Source organism: Coenobita brevimanus, chromosome 100 (genome assembly GCF_032717465.1).
Source record: "Coenobita brevimanus isolate Jiangsu-jjx chromosome 100, ASM3271746v2, whole genome shotgun sequence".
In the NCBI taxonomy this organism is placed as follows: domain Eukaryota; kingdom Metazoa; phylum Arthropoda; class Malacostraca; order Decapoda; family Coenobitidae; genus Coenobita; species Coenobita brevimanus.
The window spans coordinates 64,578,633-64,600,992 of NC_137053.1; the positions used below are offsets into that span (position 1 = coordinate 64,578,633).

At 41.1% G+C, this 22,360-nt stretch overlaps 1 protein-coding gene across 1 annotated transcript in view; it reads left to right on the plus strand.

Annotated features, from left to right (window-relative positions):
* The window catches only part of LOC145414579 (protein ST7 homolog), a 73,442-nt gene extending 65,181 nt beyond the window's left edge, over window positions 1–8,261 (plus strand). The window contains exons 11-14 of the mRNA XM_080284097.1: window positions 904–1,039; window positions 3,722–3,861; window positions 7,094–7,203; window positions 7,511–8,261. Of these exons, the coding sequence (XP_080140223.1) occupies window positions 904–1,039; window positions 3,722–3,861; window positions 7,094–7,189 (372 nt within the window). The 3' untranslated portion in view covers window positions 7,190–7,203; window positions 7,511–8,261. The remainder of the gene's footprint in view (window positions 1–903; window positions 1,040–3,721; window positions 3,862–7,093; window positions 7,204–7,510) is intronic.
* The last annotated feature ends 14,099 nt before the right edge of the window (window positions 8,262–22,360 follow it).

Consider the following 22,360-nt stretch of genomic DNA (forward strand, 5'->3'; position numbering starts at 1 on the left):
CAGCGGTGCTAGAATCGAGCGACAGTGCACGCTAAACATATATCTGTGTGTAGGGGGGGGGGGGATGTAAGGTGCTGGTGGAGGCATTGTGGCACGGTGGTGAGCCGATGGTGAGCTGAGCCTGCCTGCCTTAAGGTCATTGCTATAGTAACTGCTCTTATGCCACACTTCTGAAAAACCTACATGGAAATGGTGTTCGTGGTTGATCACGGTCTTCTGGAAGTGTTGTTATTGTGGAGGGCTAGTATAAGCCTTAGTTGTACCACCACACCTCAGCCACGCATACGGACACGGGCAAAAAAACACCAAATGTAGCCCCAGTTCCCCACTCTCTCTCTCTCTCTCTCTTCATGGACAATATGGGGCCATCAGCTTGAAGTTGAAGGATTGGTGAGTATTATGACAGTTTGTTATTTTTGGTTAAGTATTAGCTGAGACATTAAGGTTAAAAAAAGGTGATTTTTTCTGAAATGCCCAGCTAGGAGAAGGGTTGGTGGAAATATATGCCAGATGCCATGAGTTAATGGTTTAGTGCATAAAACATTTGTCCTGTGTTGATCCCAGAGAGGTGGCAAGTTTTTTCATCACGTAGTATCACCAAGGATAGACTGGTTTTCTGTACAGAATTGTACTGCATTAAATAGGGTAGACTTATGCCTCTATACTTCTTGGTGGACAGTACAGTATATGGTTGGCTGTTACAATTTATTTCGGGATTATGAGGGGGAGAATGTAAGTAAATGGGTGTGTGGTCCATTTCATTGGACAGGCTGTTGTTTAATTCTCCCTCTGCTGTATTTTCTCTTTCCTTGCTTTCTGAACCCTGCCTCATGATGTCCTCAGGTGGGGAAGAGGGGTCAGGATGATGATGATTTAACTAAATAATATGTTTACTTGTACCAGGTTGAGGGTGCACTGAACCTGCTACACTGTACGTGGGAGGGCACCTTCCGCATCATACCCTACCCGCTTGAGAAGGGTCACCTCTTCTACCCCTACCCAACATGTACTGAGTGTGCTGACCGGGAACTCTTACCTTGTGAGTCACCACCAGTATGTTGTAGTGTAGTGTGGAGTGTTGTTTTGTCTTGTATTTTATTATATTGCATTGCAGTGTGGTATGGTGTGTTGTTTTGTCTTGTATTTTGTTATATTGTAATGTGGTGGTGTGTTGTGGTATGCTGTGTTGTGCTGTGTAATTGTGTTATGCTGTAATGTGTTGTGGTGAGGTAAGGGGTATGGTGCTTTGTCTAGCATTTTGTTGTATTGTGTTGTGATGTGGTGTGGTGTGTTAACTTTTGTTGTGGTGTGGTGGGAGGATGCATTTTTTTCTGTTGCGTTTTGGTGATGTGTTTTGCTACTGTGGAGTTGTTTTGCTTTGCACTGTATTGTGTTGTGTTTTGGGGTGTATCCTTCTCTGAGGTTCATGGATAGACCATTAACTTCCTCTCAAAGCATAAGATTTGTTTTTGCAGGAAGGACAAGAATAATGTAAAAAATTTCTGTATCTTTCCCTACTTCAGTTATGAGAGGAAAACTCTAATCTTGTGTGTGTGTGTGTGTGTGTGTGTGTGTGTGTATTTACCTAGTTGGATTTACCTAGTTGTGATATACAGGAAATGAGCTATGCTCATGGGGTCCTGTCTCTGTTTCTCAGTAAGTCAAATTTTGCTTTAAACTCGTTTAAGTTTTTAGACTGGACGATCTCCTTGTCCAGGTTATTCCACAGGTCTATACATCTTTAAGGAAAACTATATTTCTTGATATCCTTCAAGCAGCTTGGCTTCTTCAGTTTCATTCTGTGTCCTCTTGTTACTCTCTTATCCCATAAAAACAGATCTTCTTTGTCAATTTTATCTACTCCCATCATGGTCCTGAACACTGCTATCATGTCGCCCCTCTCTCTCCTTTCCTCTAGGGAAGGCAAATCCAGCTTTTCCAGCCTCTCTCTGTATGACAGATCTGCCAGACTGGGGACCATCTTAGTTGCTGTTCTATGTATTCTTTCAATCTTGTTTATATCTTTCTTTTTTTGTGGGGACCACAGTACTGCTGCATATTCTAACCTGGGGCAGATCATGGCTACTATTAATTTTTTTCATCATCTCATCCATGTAATGAAATGCTACTCTTATGTTAGTCAGAAGTTTATACATCTCTCTAACTAACTTATTAATGTTTTTCAGGAGACAAACTATCCTGGACCAGCACTCCCAAGTCTTTCTTTTCTCTTGCTTTTGTGATAGGTTCATTACTCATCATATAATTCAGTGATGGCCTCTTAGTACTTTTACCCATTTCCAATATTTTACACTTGTTTGTATTGAATTTCATTTCCTACTTCTGGTTCCAATCATGTATCTTATCCAGATCCTCCTGCAGCATTTTACAGTCCTCCTCTGCCTCTACCTTCTTCAGGATCTTTGCATCATCAGCAAACAGACTTGCATAACTTCGCTCCCTCAACCATATCATTTATGTAAATCAGGAACATTACTGGCGCCAACACAGACCCCTGGGGGACTCCACTTGTTACTTCTCTCCATCCAGACATCCTGTCCTTTATTACTGTCCTCATTTGTCTGTCTCTCAGAAAGTCTCTCATCTATTCCAGGAGGTTTCCCTTCAGTCCTTCTATATGCTCTAGTTTCCACACTAGTCTCTTATGGGGTACCTTGTCGAAGGCCTTTCCACCCTGTTTGGGATACATGGCATCTGGCAATGAATGAATGAATGATGAATGATCCACTTTTGTGAATGTGGCACCTGCGTACTTGCTATACTTGATTTTTTTTCCATGTGATGATCCACTTATGTGAATGTGGCACCTGCGCACAGTGAATGTGTCTGAATTTGCCGGTTAACCATAATAAACATTTTAGTAATGGCTTCAGAGTCATACCTGACGTATCATGTTTACAAAAAGCAATACAGTACTACCTAATATTCCAGTTCTCATCCGGATCCAGAATCTGTAATACAGTCTGTATTGGTCCCAAACGTTAATCTATTGTTCCGTAGGACATGGGCTATCTACCCACCAAATTTGGTCCAAATCTGTCATCTAGTTTTTGAGTAATCCTGCTAACAGACAAATGAACTAACAAACATCAGTCCCAAAAGTTAATCCACTGTTCACTGGGACATGGGCTATCTACCTCCCAAATTTTCTCTTAGCATTTGAGTAATCCTGCTAACAGACAAACTAACAAATAAACAAACAGGCGTGAAAACATACTTTCGTTGTCAGAGAGAACTATGGAAGTAGTTTAGTTAAAATTACTGTATACTGATATGAAGTTCAGATATTTTTGCTAGGAACTCAGTCCTGCATTGATTGGATACAGTGTTTAAGGGTTAATGGCAGTCTTTAGAAGTTTATGCAGTTTTGTTAATAATGTAATATTAGTGGCTTTAATTTGAAAGGTGGATAGATAGACGACTTAGTTACGTCACTGGCTATTGTTGAGGAGTCTCTAAATGATATGCTTTTCTCTTCTTGTTTCTGGATGCTACCTATCCCATTTGTTACTGGGAAATAGGGCTAGGATGGCGATGGAGATGATGATTTTAGAATACTGCAAATTGAATTAAAAGTTTTGTAATTTTTCTGTATGGTATTCCATTAGGTGTCTGATTATCCTAAGAAAGAAATTCTATTTTCCATTGTTGATTTATTGTTGTTTATTGTATATTTAATTTTGTTATTGTAATATTCCAGCATTCCATGAAGTGTCAGTGTACCCCAAGAAGGAATTGCCATTCTTCATTGTCTTCACTGCTGGCCTCTGTTCCTTCACTGCCCTCCTGGCTCTGCTCACACACCAGTACCCAGAACCCATGGGTGCTCTGGCCAAGACTGTAAGTGAGCAAGAGAGAGAGAGAGTATGTGTGTCTGCATGCATGTATGCATGCTTTCTTTAATACTGGCCATGATTGAGTAGGTCAGCTAAAATTTCATTAATTACTGTACTGTAATTCACTTATCTTAACTTGGCAGTGATTTTTGTTGGTTTGTAATTAGAGTAGTTGCCATAGGTCAGTGGCAGAATAAGATAGTAGCAAGGCTCTATTTTTTTTCTTTTTTTCTTCCCCATGTAGCATCATATTATGATGTTAATCTCTTGTTATAATTTAGCATTTAAGATGAAGAGAGCATTGCTATTTTGTGAAAAACAGATGATGTGCACAAGTATATACAGTAATCAAACTCAAATATTTTGCTGTCAGATACCAGCATTAAGGTATTCACATGGTTATGATATCAACATTGCTTGCTTTAGTAACATGCAAGAGGATATTGAGGGGTAAAGTGCAAAATAAATTGCTAAGGAAGTTGTCAACATCATCATCATCATCATCATCTAATTCTGAGTTGCCCTATGAGGAGCTTAGAAGCCCAGGGCTAGGCAAGTTGGTCCTGACATTTAAGATGAGAGTGACCAGCCTCACTCATCCCTGAATGGCATTATGTTGGCAATAAACCCCAACCATCCCTTGGATATAAACCAGCAAAGGTTTAGTCTGATTGGAGTGCCTTGAGTACCCACTTAGCCTGCAGGCACCATAATTTGGTTATATGGTTACCACCCAGTATAGTAAATGGTTTCTTGGTGTACAGGAAACCATTTGGCTTGTCATTCAGTGTAGAGTCACCCATAGGCAGGAAAGAATGAAGGAAAAAAAAGACAGAAGTAGTAGAGAAGAGTCACTCGTAGGCATAAGGAAGAGGAAAGAATGAAGGAAAGACAGAAGAGGACAGAAGGAAAGAAAGAAGAGGAAAGTGCAGTCACCTGATAGCAGCACTACATTCAGTGAGTGGATGGTGAGCACCGGAACTATTTTAAGTACAGGATTTAGAATTAACATACGGAACTGATAGACGAAAGTTCTTGATAGTGGACTGCTTTATAAAGGGTTTGACTTGAGTCATTATTTTCTTATATGATTTTTGGAAGGTTGTAACGAAGTGTGGCAAGAGGGTGGTTTGTGGTGGGAGGAAAGAGGATTAACACTGGCACTCCACCATGAACAGCACACCCATGTTTTATGACTGGGTTGGGTATTTGAAAACTAATTATATAATGAATATAGCATTATGGCAGTCATATAAATAAGAAATAGGATTGTATGTTAAGAAATCAGGCATCACAGTAATCTTGTACCAGTAAGTAAAAAAAGTCATAAAACAAAAAGTCCAAAATTCTTGTTGATTGACTCACTGAATGATCTTATACCAAGTGATTATATAGTGAGGGTGTGCTGTATACTAAAAGTTTCAGTACTTGACTTTCTGCTGTGTTCTCCTCCAGTGCACTGTTATTTAGAGTGATTCATTTGTTATTTTAGGGGCTTGTAAATGGCGTGTGAGGGCATGAAGGGGTTTATATATGTTGGGTTGTGGAGTCAGGGAGTTTATATATGAGGTTGTGGGGGCAGGAGGCATATATATGGGAGTGTTTGGGAAAGGGGGTTATGTATTGGAGCATAGGGGCAAGGGGAGTACAGTATGAATGAGAGTATAGGGCCAGGGGATGGGGGTATGTACAATGCTTGCCAGAAAGATGGACAGCATTGCCAACAGTGCTTTACCATGCTTCTATTCCCGTTCAGTTGCTTTTGTGACCTCACACGGAAAGGATTAGCGATTCTTAGTTCCAGTGGTGTGCCTGTGTTTTTGGAGTGTTGCACTTGCTTTTGCTGTGGTTTGGCCCTACCAGCTTAGAGAAAAGAACCTATCAAATGGCCAGATATTGTATGTAGTGGGATTTCGTAAGGAAAACAAGAGTGTAAAGGAGATTTCAAAAATTGTGGGTGTGAGTGAGCACAGTGTACAGAGGTGGTTAAAGTACAGTATAGGGATGAGGGCACCAAGTTGATGCCAGCCTACATGTGGCCTTCAGGGAGGCCTTGTTTGACATTTGCACATACTTTAACAGAGTTATAGAAGCAAACAGAACGTAATTCACGTCTGACAGCCCGGAAGTTAAAAGAAAAGAATCCTTTCTTACTCGGTAATGTGTCAGTGAGAACAGTGTAATGGTTACTCCATGATAAGCTGAAGTACTGCATCCATTAGCCTTGCAGGAAGCCATTGGTAATCCTTGTTCAGAGGAAACATAGTCAAGTTTTGCAACAGCTATGGGAAGTGTGATGTATCCTATTGGCAATGAATGTTATGATCTGCTGAGGCTTCATTCCTAGTGTTGGGGAATTGGGGGGGAAAAGTTTATCGTTGGGCAGGCAGCAATCCTCTCTACTCTAAGTAAACTTGTGGTATGGTTAAATTTTCTGGCTTAGTGATGGTGTGGGGATGTTTTTCCTACCATGGTTTTGGAGAACTTGTATTCTTGCCTTGAAAAGAGTCTGTGAACCAGGCTAAGTACCTCAAGATGGTTTGTGATTACTGATACCTTCTGGACTTGACAAGTGTTGCACTCACGTTTTTATGCAGGACGTTGCGCCCTGCCACATATCCAGAAGTGTTATTCAGTGGTTAAAGGACTGTGAGGTTAAATGCATTAGCAGTTGGCAAGGATATTCGCAAGATATAAATCCAGTAGAAAATTTGTGGGCCATTATTAAGGGCTGAGTTTTAGAGGCAAGACACCTCAAATATTCCAAAGCTGGAGGCAGCGATTAGGGAGTGTTGGGCAAATATTGAGCTGCTGATCCTCAGACACCTCACAGAGTCTCTTACTAGGCATCTCAAATTGTGGAGGAGTAAGAGGAAGCCAAGCAACTACCAGGGTGCAGGTAAGTCTTTGTAGCCTTTGTTTATGGCGGTGTTTGACACAATCTGTCATGCGGGTGGGAGGGGAACCTTGTGACTATCTTTCTGGTAAGTTTTGTATTAGAGTGTAAGGTTGGAGGGGTGTATCAGAGTTTAGGAGCCATGGGGGTATATATGAGGGGAAGACTTTCTGTAATTACATATGACAATGAAAGAACATTAATAAGATTATACAAATGGAGGACTTTTGTGCATATTGTGGTAAAAAAGAAAAAAAAAAAAGTAAAAGTAAAAAAGGAAATGTACAAGAACTTTTTGTATATGATAGTAGTGACACTGTGTTATTGTATATTGCAACAGTTGCTGAGTTGGTGGTACGTGCCAATCCAGTATGTGTTGGAGAAGCTGGAAGCTGTCCTACCCTCCAATCTGCTGCACCACCTCTCACGCATCTGACCACCCCATGCCAGGTAGGGTGTGCATGGCAGTGCACTGATAATGGTGGTTGGGGTTTACAAGTTGTAATTAGTAGAAGTTAGTGTTAGTTAGCTGTAGTCAGTAATGAACAAAATCATCTGAGGACAGAAACAATGAAATGAAAACTGTCTTTGGATTGCAGGGTTTAGAAAACACATTATCACAAAACCAAGTTGTTGTAGACAGTATGAGAATATGTACTGCATGCCTTTTAAATGTCAGACTATTAATTTACACAAAAGTGATGGCTGCAGAGAAATGGAATTGACATTTGCTTACATATTGGCATGTTTCTTTCAGACTGGGGTACAAAGAGAGGCTTGGCCTTCACACCACCACAGTTTTCTTTGCACCATCCAGACTGAGCTGTTGCTGAGTGGACCATCTTAAATAATAATATGAGATGATTTTGCAGTCAGAGTCACAGCATAACAGGCACATATACCATAATATGAAATACCTGTAACCAGATTAATGGGAAATTCCAAGCCACCAAATTATCATAACATTACATAATGTATACCATCCTGGTAACTTAGTTATCAAGTAACATGTTAAGGGCCTCTTTAGACATAACAGTACTCAAATATCTTTAAACCTTGAGAGCCAGGCATTATCATATGTGAAGCCGCCATAACAATAAGGGTCATATTCTAAGTGGCTGGGGGATTTCCTAACATCACTTCCTTGGAAGATTATTCTTCACATTACAATTCAGTATTGCACATTATTGATGTCCGCTGTGTTGATATACAGATAAAGCAAGCAGTATAAAAATAGAACATTAAGGAGTAGTGTACAATATAAATCACCAAGGAAGAGATGCTGTGAAGCTTCCTGTGTCACTTGGAATATGAGTCATCCTCGAGGTCCCATCATAACCTAACCTAATCTTACACCCAGAGGACATAAAACCTCTCTGAAGCCTACAGCACAAAGTAAACCATGCAAGTTTTGGGTTCTGATATATAGAATGCAACATGTAAAGTAATCACTGAATTTTGTGATACTTTGCCTTCTTTCTTAGTAAACAAGGTCAGAATGTCTAGTGTTTTTTCTGGGCAGGATGCTAGGTATGGATTTTTTTTTTTTTTTTTTTTTAGGGGGGGGGGACATACCATGGTACCATGTACGGATGTACTGTACCACTAATTAATAAAAGATTGCATAATATGGTACTTGCTTTACAGGTACACAAAAACACAATGACATCAGCCAGATTTTCCCTTCCATCTTTTTCTTTTTTTTTTCCCATTTTTGTTTTAGTTGTTCTTCAAGTAGATCCAAAAAGGGAAAAGATTTAGGGAGAAATGATGTAGGGTGATATGTCATGAGAGAAGATACCATTATGAAGCTGAGTGAGATGTACATGGAGGTCATCTTGTTCATGCCATCTCTCTCTATATGTAGCATCAGACAAGACAGATTACTTAGTGCTGGTTGGTCATATTTCAGAATTACTATATGCCTAAGTCGAATATGAGGGAGAATTTAGTTGACTTTAAGTACAGTATATCCATCCATCCATCATCCAATCTTGTGTTGCCCCATGAGGAGCGTAGGAGCCTGGAACTAGGCAAATTGGTCCTGATATTTAAGATGAGTGATCAGCCTCACTCATCCCTGAGGGGCATTACATGAGCAATAAACTCCAACCACCCCTTGGATATAAACCTGAACAGACTCAGTCTGATTGAAGCGCCTTAATTACCCACTAAACCACCAGGCGCCATAACTTGGTTATCTGGTTACCACCCAGTGTAGTAAATGGTTTTCTGCAATACAGGAAACCATTTGGCTTGTCACTCAGTGTAGTCACTCGTAGTCAGAAGGAAGAGGAAAGAGTGAAGGAAAGAAAGACAAGAGGGAGTGTAATGTCACCTGTAGGCAGAAGGAAGAGGAAAGAATGAATGAAGGAAGGAAGGGAGGAAAGAACAGACACCCAAAGCAGCAATTCATCAAGTGAGTGGATGGTGTGCACCTCCACCTACCACAAAGTGCATTCCAAATTGGAACTATAATTAGCCAAGACTCAAATCCTTTCAAACTCAAACTTTTCCACATCTGCCCATAATTACAGTTCTAGGTGGTGTAGTTAGAATAAGGGAACATGAGCAGGTGTGAAGGGATGTGAGTTGTGGTCAAGTGCAGTTCTAATTTGAAAATGACTAGGGATGGATTAATGTCAGTTAAGGAGTGATTAGTGTGTATCATGTTGATCAGTTGCATTATATATGTAGTTTGATCTCAAAGGGGAGAATACTGAAGAGGATGTTAAGCGGAAGACAGCACAGAGAGAAGTACTATTTGCCATGTGGGAGGTAGTGAGGGGAGATAGCAAAGCCAGGAGATACAATAAAACTTTGATAAATTAATAAATTTGGCTCTGGCATTCCATACATTAGAATGATGACTTACCAAGACACTTTCCTACAGGTGCTTCGTATTGTAATCAAATAACTTTAAAACATTTTTGGCTCATACGTGTGTACAGGTAACTACCAGTTTTGACAAAATAACTCTTACCATTGCTGTAGGCATTGATTGATGCATCTGTTGTCATTGTACAGTACACAGTAATAATGTAGGTGACAGAGGCATGGTTGGTAATGCTGATGATGGGGTGCTTCAGTTTCATTTAATTTATAAAGGCTTCAGCATGCTTGCATGCATTGACCTTGGTCACCTAGTGGCGGCTGTCCATGCTACTTGATCTCTGGCAGCCTCTCTGTTCAGTCCCTTATCCATGAAGTCACACTCGACCTCGTCCCAGGTCTTTTTTGATATGCTTCTTGCAACCCCATCCCCTATGTTAACACTTCTCACTTTCTGTAGGCATACCCAACTGTCATCCCCATCCTCTCCACATGCCCAAACCTTCTCAGTCTATCCTTCCTCATCACATCAGTACATTCCAGTCCCAGGCTTCCTCTTAACATTTCCATTGTAAACCTAGCCCCCCCAGGCCTCGCATTCAAGGACGCATTGTATATCCACCTAATCATTGTCATTTCTTTACATTTGAGCCTGCAAATATCCCCTTCCTTTACTGCCCTCGTCTCACTACCATGCAGCATTACACTCCTAACATATGCCACATAAAGATCCCTTGGCACAGAAGGAGAGCTCTCTCAGTGTCAGGAGAGGCAACAGCTCCCTGAACTTCTTCCAACCACACCTCACTCTAGCCTCAGAGCTAGCTCCAGCCCCACCTCCAGCACATAGCATGTCTCCCAAATAACAAAACTCTTCCACATACTCGAGAGACCCACCAGCAAGTTCGATCCTTTCATGCCTAACAATCTCCACATACTCTGTCTGATACACTACACAGAAGAAATCAGCATTATCTCACAGTCTACCTTTAATACCACTACATCTCTCATGCACCCACATATAACAAACACTTCGCAAGATGGAATCACTTCCCAAGTTTTTATGGCAAACCACGCATAACCAGGCTCCCTGTCCTTAGTACTGCCACCAGCTGTAGGTACTAACATTTTTGTTTTATCTGCATTTACTGTCAAGCCCCAGTGCCCCATACCATCTCTCCACTACCTAAATCTTACCCTCACCTCCCTTTCATTCTCTGCAATCAGCACCAAATCATCGTCATACAATATCTCCCTCGGGAGTCCATTTCTTAAGTCATGTGAGAGGGCTTCAAGCACTATGATAAACAACAAGGAGCTTAAGACTGACCCCTGATGCACATCAACATTCACAGAAACTTGTCACTCATATCTCTGTTCACTCTCAGCTGGGTGCAAGTACCCAGATACATAGCATAACCACTTTAACTGGCCATTCCTCGATCCCAAGCATTCTCATTGCCCACTTCACCACCTCCCTAGGGACTCTGTCAAAGGCTTTTTCCAAATAAACAAAAACAAAGTACAGATCCCTTCCCTTTCCTCATATTTTTTCCTGAAGTTGTCAAACAATGAATATATCATCAGTGCTCTCTGCCTGGGATAAACCCAGACTGCATCTCATTAGTACTCACTCTTCCCTCTAATCATTCCTTCTGCACTCCCTCCATTATCTTCATTATCTGGTCCAAAAGTTTTATGTCTCAATAATTTCCTCTTTCCAGGGCATCATTCTTTCCCTTGTACACATTTACAATCCTACTCTTCGGCCAATCATCTGGGACAACACACTCATCTATAATCGTATTTATCAAATCAGTAACTAACCCTGATCCTGTACCTCCTGATGTCCTCAGTATTTCAGCAGTCAACCCACACACACCTACTGCCTTCCCCACTTCAGTAAATGCTAAAATAAATAACACTGCAGTTTTTTTAGATTCTGGTAGTATCATAATTCCAACTCAACTGCTGACTCAAGGTTCTGCTGTATATGAGAGAGAGTTGATTATGAACGGGTGTTAGTGTGATCACTTTGCATTTTATTCTTAAATTGATAGTGGATTATCTTTAACAGTTAGTTGATCCTTTGAAGGCTGCCTAAATTTTGGTACTCAGTATAACCTAAATCAGGAAAAATTTTAATGTGAGCTTGTATTAGTGACGAACAATGAGGAGAGGTATATTGATCTGAACCATATTTGAGGGAGGGTAGCTTGTAGTAATGTGATAAGTGATGGTGAGTTGTGATAATGAGGATGGGGAGCTTTTATGTCCTACCATCCCCTTGGATGGACTGTGGAATTAGGTGAGTGGCTTTGTTAGGTTACTGTGAGGGTGACAGTACAGAATGCAGTATTCCCTATATGGAGTCAGTCGTTTATTCTTTTTTAATAATTTGAGTTTCATGTGTCATGCAGTGACATAGTTTTTTTTTTTTTTTTTTTTTTTTTCCCAGCAAGACCTGTGTTGAAGTAACAGCAACAGCACTTGTGGGCAACAATGGGACTTAAGAATATGTAATAGCAGTTGGCTAATCTTTGCCATATTTCATTTATGAACATAGAACAGAACCTGAATAAAGGAGCTATGTGTCTTGCTAAGCAAGAAGAAAAATATGGTTGTGTTATTTAAATGTTTTGTGAAGGAAGTGTCACAGCAGTTGAATGTCGATGAACCATTTACATCTTCGGAACTTATTGGATTTTTTTTTTTTGTCCACATTGATAATGTTTTAGGCCAGGATACATGTTGTTCTGTTTATGTAGATAATCCTCTTCCTTTAATTGGCAGAAATGGATGGTCTTCCTTTAATTGTTAAAAAGTTGATAACTTTGGGGTAGTAAACCTGAATTGTCCATCAGTAATACTATATAAAGATTCTCCTCACCCTTTCTTAGACCCTAACATTGAAGTTGCTAGATACACAGAGGTTGTTGGGTTTGCATAAAGGTGCTGATTACTCTCACTTCTGTGACTATTTATTTATTTATTTATTTTTTTGCTAAAGCCCCATGCACGGCCCCAAATTATTGCAGAAAGCATATAATCTTTGAACTTGGATGACTCATCAGCAGGAGTGTAGGAGGCAAGAAGTCTTCTAGTTATGCCTTGCACTACCATTCCTAATGTTGTCCTTCCTCTGTATTGCATACCCCTCACACACTTCCCTCCCTTGTTTACCCTTGTACTGTCTGTATATTTTCTCCTACGAATCTTAAGTTCTAGCCATTAGTTCTTTTCCACCTTGCATTTTACTGTATCCTTTTCGAACTCCCTTATTGCTTTTCATCAGATTACCCCTCTCAGTCGAAGTTTTTTTTTTCCCCTTCTCATTCTTCTTCTGTAGCAGTCTCTTATAGTGTCCTGTGTGTATCATTTGCCATTCAGACCCCACTTTCTTAGCTTTGCCTGTCTACCTTTCCCTCCTATAATGTTGTGTCCCTCTCTATTGATGCCTTCATTGAGTTGTGCCCATCATCTCTTGCCATATAGTACAGTCTGTGCCTTCTTTCTATCTCCAGACACTCCTCGTTCTCTCTGTTCCCAGCACTGCCCTTCAGCCAACAGCGTTGGCCTGGTGAACTAGAATAGTGATATTCCAGTCCTCTGTTACGTCTTTATGCCCTGCACAAATTCATTCGATGTACAATTTATTTGTAAGACTTGTGCATCATGTACATTAAATGAAGATTATTTAATGAATTTAGTTTTGCATTACTGGTCTTTTTCATTATCCCCTCAGTACCTTTAAAACACTCACAGCACCTGTCATCAGGCAACGTGCTGGCCCTCCACCTTAACTGCCATCAACAAGGAAAAGCCCTAACAAGCACAAAATGGAACCTCAAACATATCCGCGTTTTTTTCGTCCAAGCTGATGGATCGTCTTCGTATCTCACCCAAGCGTGGTCGGGAGCAGTCTTGTTGTAGCTTGGGGAAAGTGAGACTGACAAGCAAGGACACGTAAACGATAAAGATCATGAAATTAGCATGATGTACATAAAATTATGGTATTATTTTACTTTAATCCCACCCGGTCGCTGGAAAATGTGACTTATCTCTATATGTCGGGTATATTGAGTACATAATTTTCTCAGTAAACATCCGTCGCAAATAAATACTTTTCGAGATATATGTTATTTTTCTTAATTATCTGAAGCATCCAGGAGCCAACATGATGGGTGACGCAAGTACGCCAGAGATTTGAAAGTCAGTCACAGTCATGGCCTCCGGTGCTGACGAACGTGTTGTCGATTTCAAAGCTTGTATCGGGTGTAAGACGGACTACTGGCAGATTATCAAGGACTATCACAGTCATAACGAAACATCTGTTGAACTACTAAGAAAACACGGGGTTTTGCCAAGTGCAGTGCAGTGTAAAGAGTGTGATTTGCCCTGCAAATATCGGGAAGACAGACATAAGTGGTACTGTGACCGGTGGAAAAAAAAAAGTAGGAAGAGTAAGGGAAGGTGCAGTGCAAAGTCACCGTTTCTGATCTCTAGGTAAGCATTCCCCTAGGATAGGTTAGGTTAGGTTAGTTTAATATAATGGGGGGTCTGGGGGGCGAAGCCCCCCAGTTAGGAAACACGGCCAGGGCTGGGGAGTCTGGGGGGCAAAGCCCCCCAGTTAGGAAACACGAACTCAAGGAGCTGAAAATTATATTTTTCTGAAGGATTTTAGTGTTTTTCGTTTGATTTGGATACCATTTCCAGTCGGAAATCACTCGATTTTCCGTGTTTCCCACACCCAAAACCACGCTTTCCCACAGGTTCCCCATTATTCTTTCTCAGGAGTTTCAGAGTGCAATGTTTTAGTGTTATTCATGTGATTCTGGTGGTCATTTTCAGTGAAAATTACTCGTTTTTGTCGTATTCCTCCAATAACCTTGGTACAGTGGGGCGGGGGGGGGAGGGTTACGCAAAACGAGTGATTTGCGACAGAAATGACTATCAGATTCACATGAGAAACACTATAAAACATTGCATTCTTGAAACTCTTGAGAAAATATGGCAGGGTGGGACTAAAGTAAAAATTTACCATTAAGATTGTCTTCGGCGAACCGCTCTGTTTACTTTGCGACTGGCACGTAATTTTCTGAACTTTTTGCGGACAGAAACCAAGCTCCCCAAGACGCGCTTCGAATCCCAAGCTCCAACTTGGACAACAAAAATACGGCTTATATCAACAGGATGCACATAGATCACAAATAAAAATTACATCAAGAAGCATAAACACTCAGTGAAGACCTACATGAATGAGAGGCACATAGTTCATTACTTTAAAGATCCGTCCCAGCTGTGTAACTATGTTGCATTAATCTCCACAACAAAAACAGCCTTACAACCACACAGAATTTCTCGACAACATCCCTCCTGCTCTAAGTAGCATTTCAATTCTCAAACACACACTTAAAGAGCCTCCACAGCCATCCAATGCCTCTAACCTAACCGTACCCACGATATCGTAACCGTACCGCTCATGAACTCTCGCGAGCCATGCCCATTTTCTGTGGAAGCTGGTGATTTGTTCATATAAAATGTTCGAGTGGCTTCCCAGTAAATCATACTAAATATGTTCTCAGTTAGTAATCAGGCCTGTACTTCCTTCAGTAATGTTAACAATCAAGAAAATAAACATAAAAGTAATATGAAGGAATTAGCATTTTAAAGAGGATGCTAGAAAAGTTAAATATTTATCACAAACTGTCGAAGTCAAGGATACAATTCGTTTTCGAATGAAGCGTAGTCGCTATTTCTTTGTTTTGTATCAAAAATAAATTTACAACAAACAAATGACACCAAACATAGAGTACAATAGTCAGTGAAGTACATTGTGTATAGTCTAGTTATATTCCAAATCATTTTATAACTGATAAAAGTCAGTATTAATATAGCCGCCCGTGGGGAGGTAAAGTGCCCAGGGGAACAGCCAGTCATTCAGCGGGAAATTAAACGTACCACCAGCCAGCTGATATCATCTCAGCTGTCAAGTGTCAAAACAAGTCCGCCCTGTGGGAATCACCGATAATAAAGGTACGTATGCTTTGCTTGTCCCCGTTTGTAATTCATATTTAAAGCTATGCTAAGGCAAAAATAACATAATCATTCATCATCATTATCCGGACCTCCTTTCCAACCCTAGGGAAGGGTGAGGAGTAGCAATGTCCAGGCAGCCCGAATTTGCCCAGTCCAATGGGCCACGCTTCCATTCACACATCATTCAAGCCCCAGGAATCATGGCCCTATCGGATACGCCATAAACATTCACCACGTTCTGTACCTTCACATAAACGTGTCCGATAGAGTCAATCCGGAGGTTGCCACGTTAAAAAGAGATGCCAAATCCCTGAACATGCACTTCTCACAACTTTCATCCAGCCAGCCCGATCTCTTGTCAGTAGTTCCCTAGCCTCACCGACTTCCAAATCTCTCTTTCTCACACACTCATCCACCATATCTCCACCTTCTCCTTGGCCTACCTCGATCGCCTCCTTCCTTCAAATTCGCTCAGATACACCTTTTTCACCACTGTTGTTATCATTTCTCTCCCCATGACCATACCATTTCAGTACACTCTCTTCGATTCTGGTGTCTACAGACTTCCTCACTCCACATCTTTCACGAAAAACATTATTTCGTATCCTATCCATTCACCGTACTCCACATACATTCCTCAGCAGTCCCATCTCCACACTGCTCTTACTTTTGACTTTTCATTTTTATGCCACGCCGTAGTCTTACATCCGTATGTTAAAGTTAGCAGTAACTCCTTCATGTAAGCCTCGTGCAGCTGCAACACTCAAGCCTCTATTTCTTATCAAGGCCTTCATTGCACCAGCTACGTTTCTTCCTTGTGTCACTACTTCCCCCTTCTTTTGCACATTTTCCCCTCTTTTCGATCACTGTATCTAGGTATTTGAACTCTCACCAATTCCAGTCTCTCTCCATTCACTAACATATCGCACTGGGAGTCACCTAATTGTCTCTCAATAACCATCACTTTACTCTTTTCTACATTTACTATCAAGGCACGACACTCACAGACATCAGCAACACTCTACACCATCCTACCAAGTTCTTGTCCGGTATTTGCAATTAGTACTGCATCATCAGCATACAACAAATTTCAGATATTCCATCCATCACCATTCCATGCTAACGCCATCCCCCTCTCCATTACTCGTGTTTTTGCTTCTCTCATCACCCCATCCACACACACACACACACACACACACACACACACACACACACACACACACACACACATATATATATATATATATATATATATATATATATATATATATATATATATATATATATATAGATATATATATATAGGTAGTGATCATAGAGTTGGTGGGTTGCACAGCCAGATTCAATTTCAGAAATGAAAGAAAGATGATTAAAGATAAACCAGATTCAATTTCAGAAATGAAAGAAAGATGATTAAAGATAAAAAGATATCCCCAATAATAGTAAACGAAAACAAAGCAGCCTTTCAGTTGGAAATAAGGAACTGATTTCAGGCTCTAAGTAATGTTGAATGTGACATTGATGAGCTGAATGACAGACTAACAAAAGTTAGCGAATCAGCAGAGGTAGGCTAGTAGGAAAACCTAATACAACCAAAGCCAAGAAGTATTCAGAAAAGACACTCGAGTTTATGAAAAAACGAAAGGAAATGAAAGTAAAGACAAAGAAAGACGAAATAGAACGAACAGAAATAAATAAGCTTATCAACAAAAGATAAAGAGAAGAAAAAAGAAAGAAATATGGATCAGATCAAAGAAACCGTCAAAAATGGAAAATGTCTGAAACAGGTCCGAAGCAAAATGGCACTAGGAAAGCAACAAATGACATCACTGAAAAAAAAAGAAAAAAAAAACGGTGAAATAATTAAATGCAGAGATAAGATGGTGAAGAGAGTTGAAGAATTTTACAAAGAACTGTATGCATCAAAGACAGTAGTACCAATAGCTAACTTTTCAGTTGACACATTATATATATATATATATATATATATATATATATATATATATATATATATATATATATATATATATATATATATATATATATATATATATATATGCCTGACTCTGGGCATAGGCTTCACAGTATATGATCTGACAGACCTCCACATCGGCCTTTCACGGCCCTGGTATCAGCAACCATTCCTAGCATCGACCTCTCTACGAGAGGTTAAGCTTCTTCCAACACGATCCCCGTTCCCTCTATACCCAGTATATACGAATTACAAATGCTCAACTTCCTCTCCTGATACATATCCTTCAGTCGCTTCCCATTATCATTTTCTGGTACTCCATTACAACCCAGTGCCTACTCTTCCATTCATGTTTATTATAATACCGGTAGTCTATCATTATGCAGATAGTCTATCATTATGCAGATCAATAACTGCCCACGTTTATAATTAAATCAGACGACACAAACGTAATCTTTCCTTCCACAGTGACCTCACACTTATGACATAGAGGCCTGTTTTTGAATAGCACTGTTCTTTAAAATGCATGTTAGCTTATATTTATGATGGCCATATAATTAATGGTTACCTAAATGAAAGGTTGTGGAAGTACCGTCAGTAAGCGTGTATGTACAGTGACGTGCTGCAGTGGTAAATCCCTGCTCATCATGGAGAGAGAAGGACATGGGAGATTTGCAAGGTTGTCAGGATGGAGGGTAAGGTGCCTGTTTAATTTCGCGATACATTCCTTACGAAGGTATTTATAATATGAGCAGCAGGAAAATCTACATTTGAAAACCGTCATCACTCTGGCTGTTTCTTTTACCTCTCCGTGGACTCCTCATATAAGACTTTTATCTTCTCCTTTCGGCTTTCCCCTTAGGGGTCGCCACAGCGGATCGCCCGTCTCCATCTTACTCTGTCTTCTGCATCTTCTTCTCTTACACCTACCGCATGTCCTCCTTCACTACATCCATAAACCTTCTCTTTGGCCTTCCTCTCTTTCTCCTGCCTGGTAACTCCATTTCCAGCATCCTCCTCCCGGCATACCCCTCATCCCTCCTCCGCACATGTCCAGACCATCTCAGTCTCGCCTCTCTAGCTTTGTCCCCAAACTGACTTAGGTGCGCTGTCCCTCTAGTATGTTCATTTCTAATTTTGTCCAGCCTCGTCATTCCTAGTGAAAAACGCAACATCTTCAGTTCTGCTACCTCCAACTGTGCATCCTGTCTTTTTGTCAGTGGTACTGTCTCCATTCCGTACAACATGGCTGGCCTCACTACAGTCTTATAAACTTTCCCTTGCATTTCTGCAGGGACCCTTCCGTCACAGATCACTCCTGTCACCTTTCTCCACCCACTCCTTCCCGCCCGCACTCTCTTTTTGATCTCTCTACCACACTCTCCGTTTCTTTGTACAGTTGACCCCAAGTATTTGAATTCATCTACCTTTGTCACCTCTACACCTTGCAGCCTCACGATTCCCCTGTCATCTCTCTCATTGACACACATGTACTGAATCTTGCTTCTGCTTACTTTCATTCCCCTTCTCTCCAGTGCATATCTCCATCTCTCAAGCTCTGCCTCAGCTTCCTCTCGGCTCTCACTACATATCACAATGTCGTCCGCAAACATCACTGTCCACGGAGGCTCCTGTCTAATCTCATCTGTCAATCTGTCCATCACCATTGCAAACAAGAAGGGGCTCAAAGTCGATCCTTGATGCAATCCCACCTCCGCCTTGAAACCCTCAGTCATTCCTACTGCACATCTCACTGCTGTTACACTATCGTAGTACATGTCCTTCACCACCCTCACGTACTTCTCTCTCACTCCTGACTTTCTCATACAGCACCACAGCTCCTCTCTCGGTACCCTATCATAAGCCTTCTCCAAATCTATTTGAAATCTACAAACACACAATGCAACTCCTTCTGGCCTTCTCTGTACTTCTCCATCACCATTCTCAAAGCAAATATGGCGTTTATAGTACTTCTCCCTGTCATGAAACCAAATTGCTCCTCGCAGATCTTCACTTCTCTTCTCAGCCAAACTTTCACCACTCTTTCCCATATCCTCATTGCATGGCTGATCAGCTTTGTACCTCTGTAGCTGCTGCAGCACTGCACATCACCCTTGTTCTTGAAAATCGGAACTAGAATACTTTTTCTCCACTCCTCCGGCATCCTCTCACCCCCCAGGATTTTGTTAAACAATCTGGTAAACCACGTCACGGCCATCTCTCCTAAGCTCCTCCATGCTTCCACTGCCTTCCCATCCTTCATCCTCTTCATGGCATTCCTCACTTCCTCTCTGGTGATCTCTTGCACTTCCTGACTCACTACCTCCAACTCTTCCAACCTTCCCTCTCTCATATTTTCTATATTCATCAACTCTTCGAAATACTCCTTCCACCTTCTTAGTACACTCTCCTCACTTGTCAGTACATTGCCATCTGCATCCTTTATCATTCTAACATGCTGCACATCCCGCCCAGCTCTGTCCCTCTGCCTGGCTAATCCGTACAGGTCCTTTTCCCCTTCTTAACTATTCAACTTCTCGTACAGCTTCTGGTATGCCTTTTCTTTTGCCTTAGCAACCTCTTTCTTGGCTATGTTCCTCGTCTCCTTATACTCCCGAATGCTTTCTTCGTCCCTGTGTCTATCCATATTCTTCTTTGCCTGCTTCTTCCTATTTATGCTATCCTGTACTTCCTTATTCCACCACCAAGTCTCCTTGTCTTCCCTCCTCTGTCTCGATGTCACCCCAAGTACCTTCTTGGCTTTCTCCCTCACCACTTCTGAGATAACTGCCCATCCGTCCTCGTCTTCCCTGCCTCCGAAAGCCTGGCTCTCCTCATCCCTAAATTTACTACTGAAGTCTTGCTCCTTCAGCTTCCACCACCTAATCCTTGGTTCAGCTCTCACTTTCCTCCTTGTCTTCACTTTCAAACTCATCTCACCAAGCAACACCCTATGCTGTCTTACTACACTCTCCCCTGGCACTGCCTTACAATCACTGAATTCTTTGAAATTGCATCTCCTACATGGGATATAATCTATCTGCGTCCTCCTTCCCCCACTCTTACACGTAATCCTGTGCTCCTCCTCCTTCTTGAAATAAGTGTTTACTACAGCCATCTCCATCCGTTTTGAAAAATACAAGAGTTTTATGAGTTATACAATTATCTGAGGTACATATTGTACAAACTGTAGTTCACTGAATATTGTATCTTATGTTTGGTGTCCTTTGTTTGTGCCTACATTAAGTTTGATACAATTAAAGAAATAGTGAATAGGTTTCATTGGAAAGCGAGCATGCTTCCTTGACTTCGACCGTTTGTAGCACTTATTTTATATTTTTTATATCCTCTCTAATGTGCTAATGCTTTTGAAATAATTTGCATTGTTATACTCCTAATAATTAACATTACTGTAGAGAAAATCTGATCTGTTTATGAACTGCCAACTCATTTAATACAAATAAATGGGCAGCTGCACGAACATTTTGCATGGACCAATCAACTGTTTTCAGCCACAGAAAGCGGACGTGGCTTCTAGGTCTAACTAGCGTTAAATTGGTGTAGATATTAGATACGTTACATTACCCAGAGAAATATGAGCATTCCTAGCCAGACTGATACAGCTTTTTCCATTTTTGCCTGTTCAGTATCATCAAAAAATAAAACTCGCAAACAATTCACTATTCTCCCAACACAAAATATAACTCCCAAACAGTACATTACGCTCTTGCTGCAGTGCAACCTTCTCTGAGTGCCTGGTTGAAGTGGAAGGTGTCCTGCTTTCCACTGGGTTCATATCCACATGAGGCTGGGGATGTGACTGCTGCTAGGTCCACTGCATTTCCCCATATAAAGAATACATACATGCATAGCCTACATCATCTAGTCTTGCGTTGCCCCATGGGGCTAGGCAAGTCGGCCCTGACATTTAAGATGAGAGTGACCAGCCTCACTCATCCTTCAGTGGCATTACGTGAGCAATAAACTCCAACCACCCCTTGGATAGAAGCCTACACAGGCTCAATCCGACTGGAGCATCAGGCGCCATAAGTTGGTTATATGGTTACCACCCAGCGTAGTACAGTAAATGGTTTCCTGGTGTACAGGAACCCATTTGGCATGTCACTCAGAGTAGAGTCACCCACTGACAGAAGGAAGAGGAAAGAATGAAGGAAAGAAAGACAAGAGGAAGGAAGGTAAGAAGTAAGGAATAGAGGACAGGGCAGTCATCCGAGGGCAGCATTACATCGAGTGAGTGGGTGGTATCCCCACCTACCACCAATATAAAGAATAGTTTATACAAAATGAATTTATGGTTGAGGTTTTTTGCTCACGTAACGCCACTCAGGGATGAATGTGGCTGGTCACTCTCATCTTAAATGTCAGGACCAACTTGTCTAGCCCCGGGCTCCTGCGCTTCTCATGGGACAATGTAGGATTGGCTGATGAATGAATGAATGAAATGAATTTATGTATAAATCAGAATGTTGATCAGGTTGGATTACTTCACCATGCCTTGAACACATCTATTTTAGGTGGCTTACCGTAGCTAGGTAGAGTACAAAGTATACGGACTAGTTGACAATATGTGGTTTGCTCTTTACTGCAGAAAGCACCAGAACAGGAAAATCAAGGAGCAAGAGCACAACTGAGGAAATAAAAAGTTGATTTTGAGAAAGTATATTTAATATTCAGATTATAATGTAGGACAGTGTGTCAGTAGTAGTGTGTTGGAGGCCTGTATAAGGCACGTAGCTGAATCAA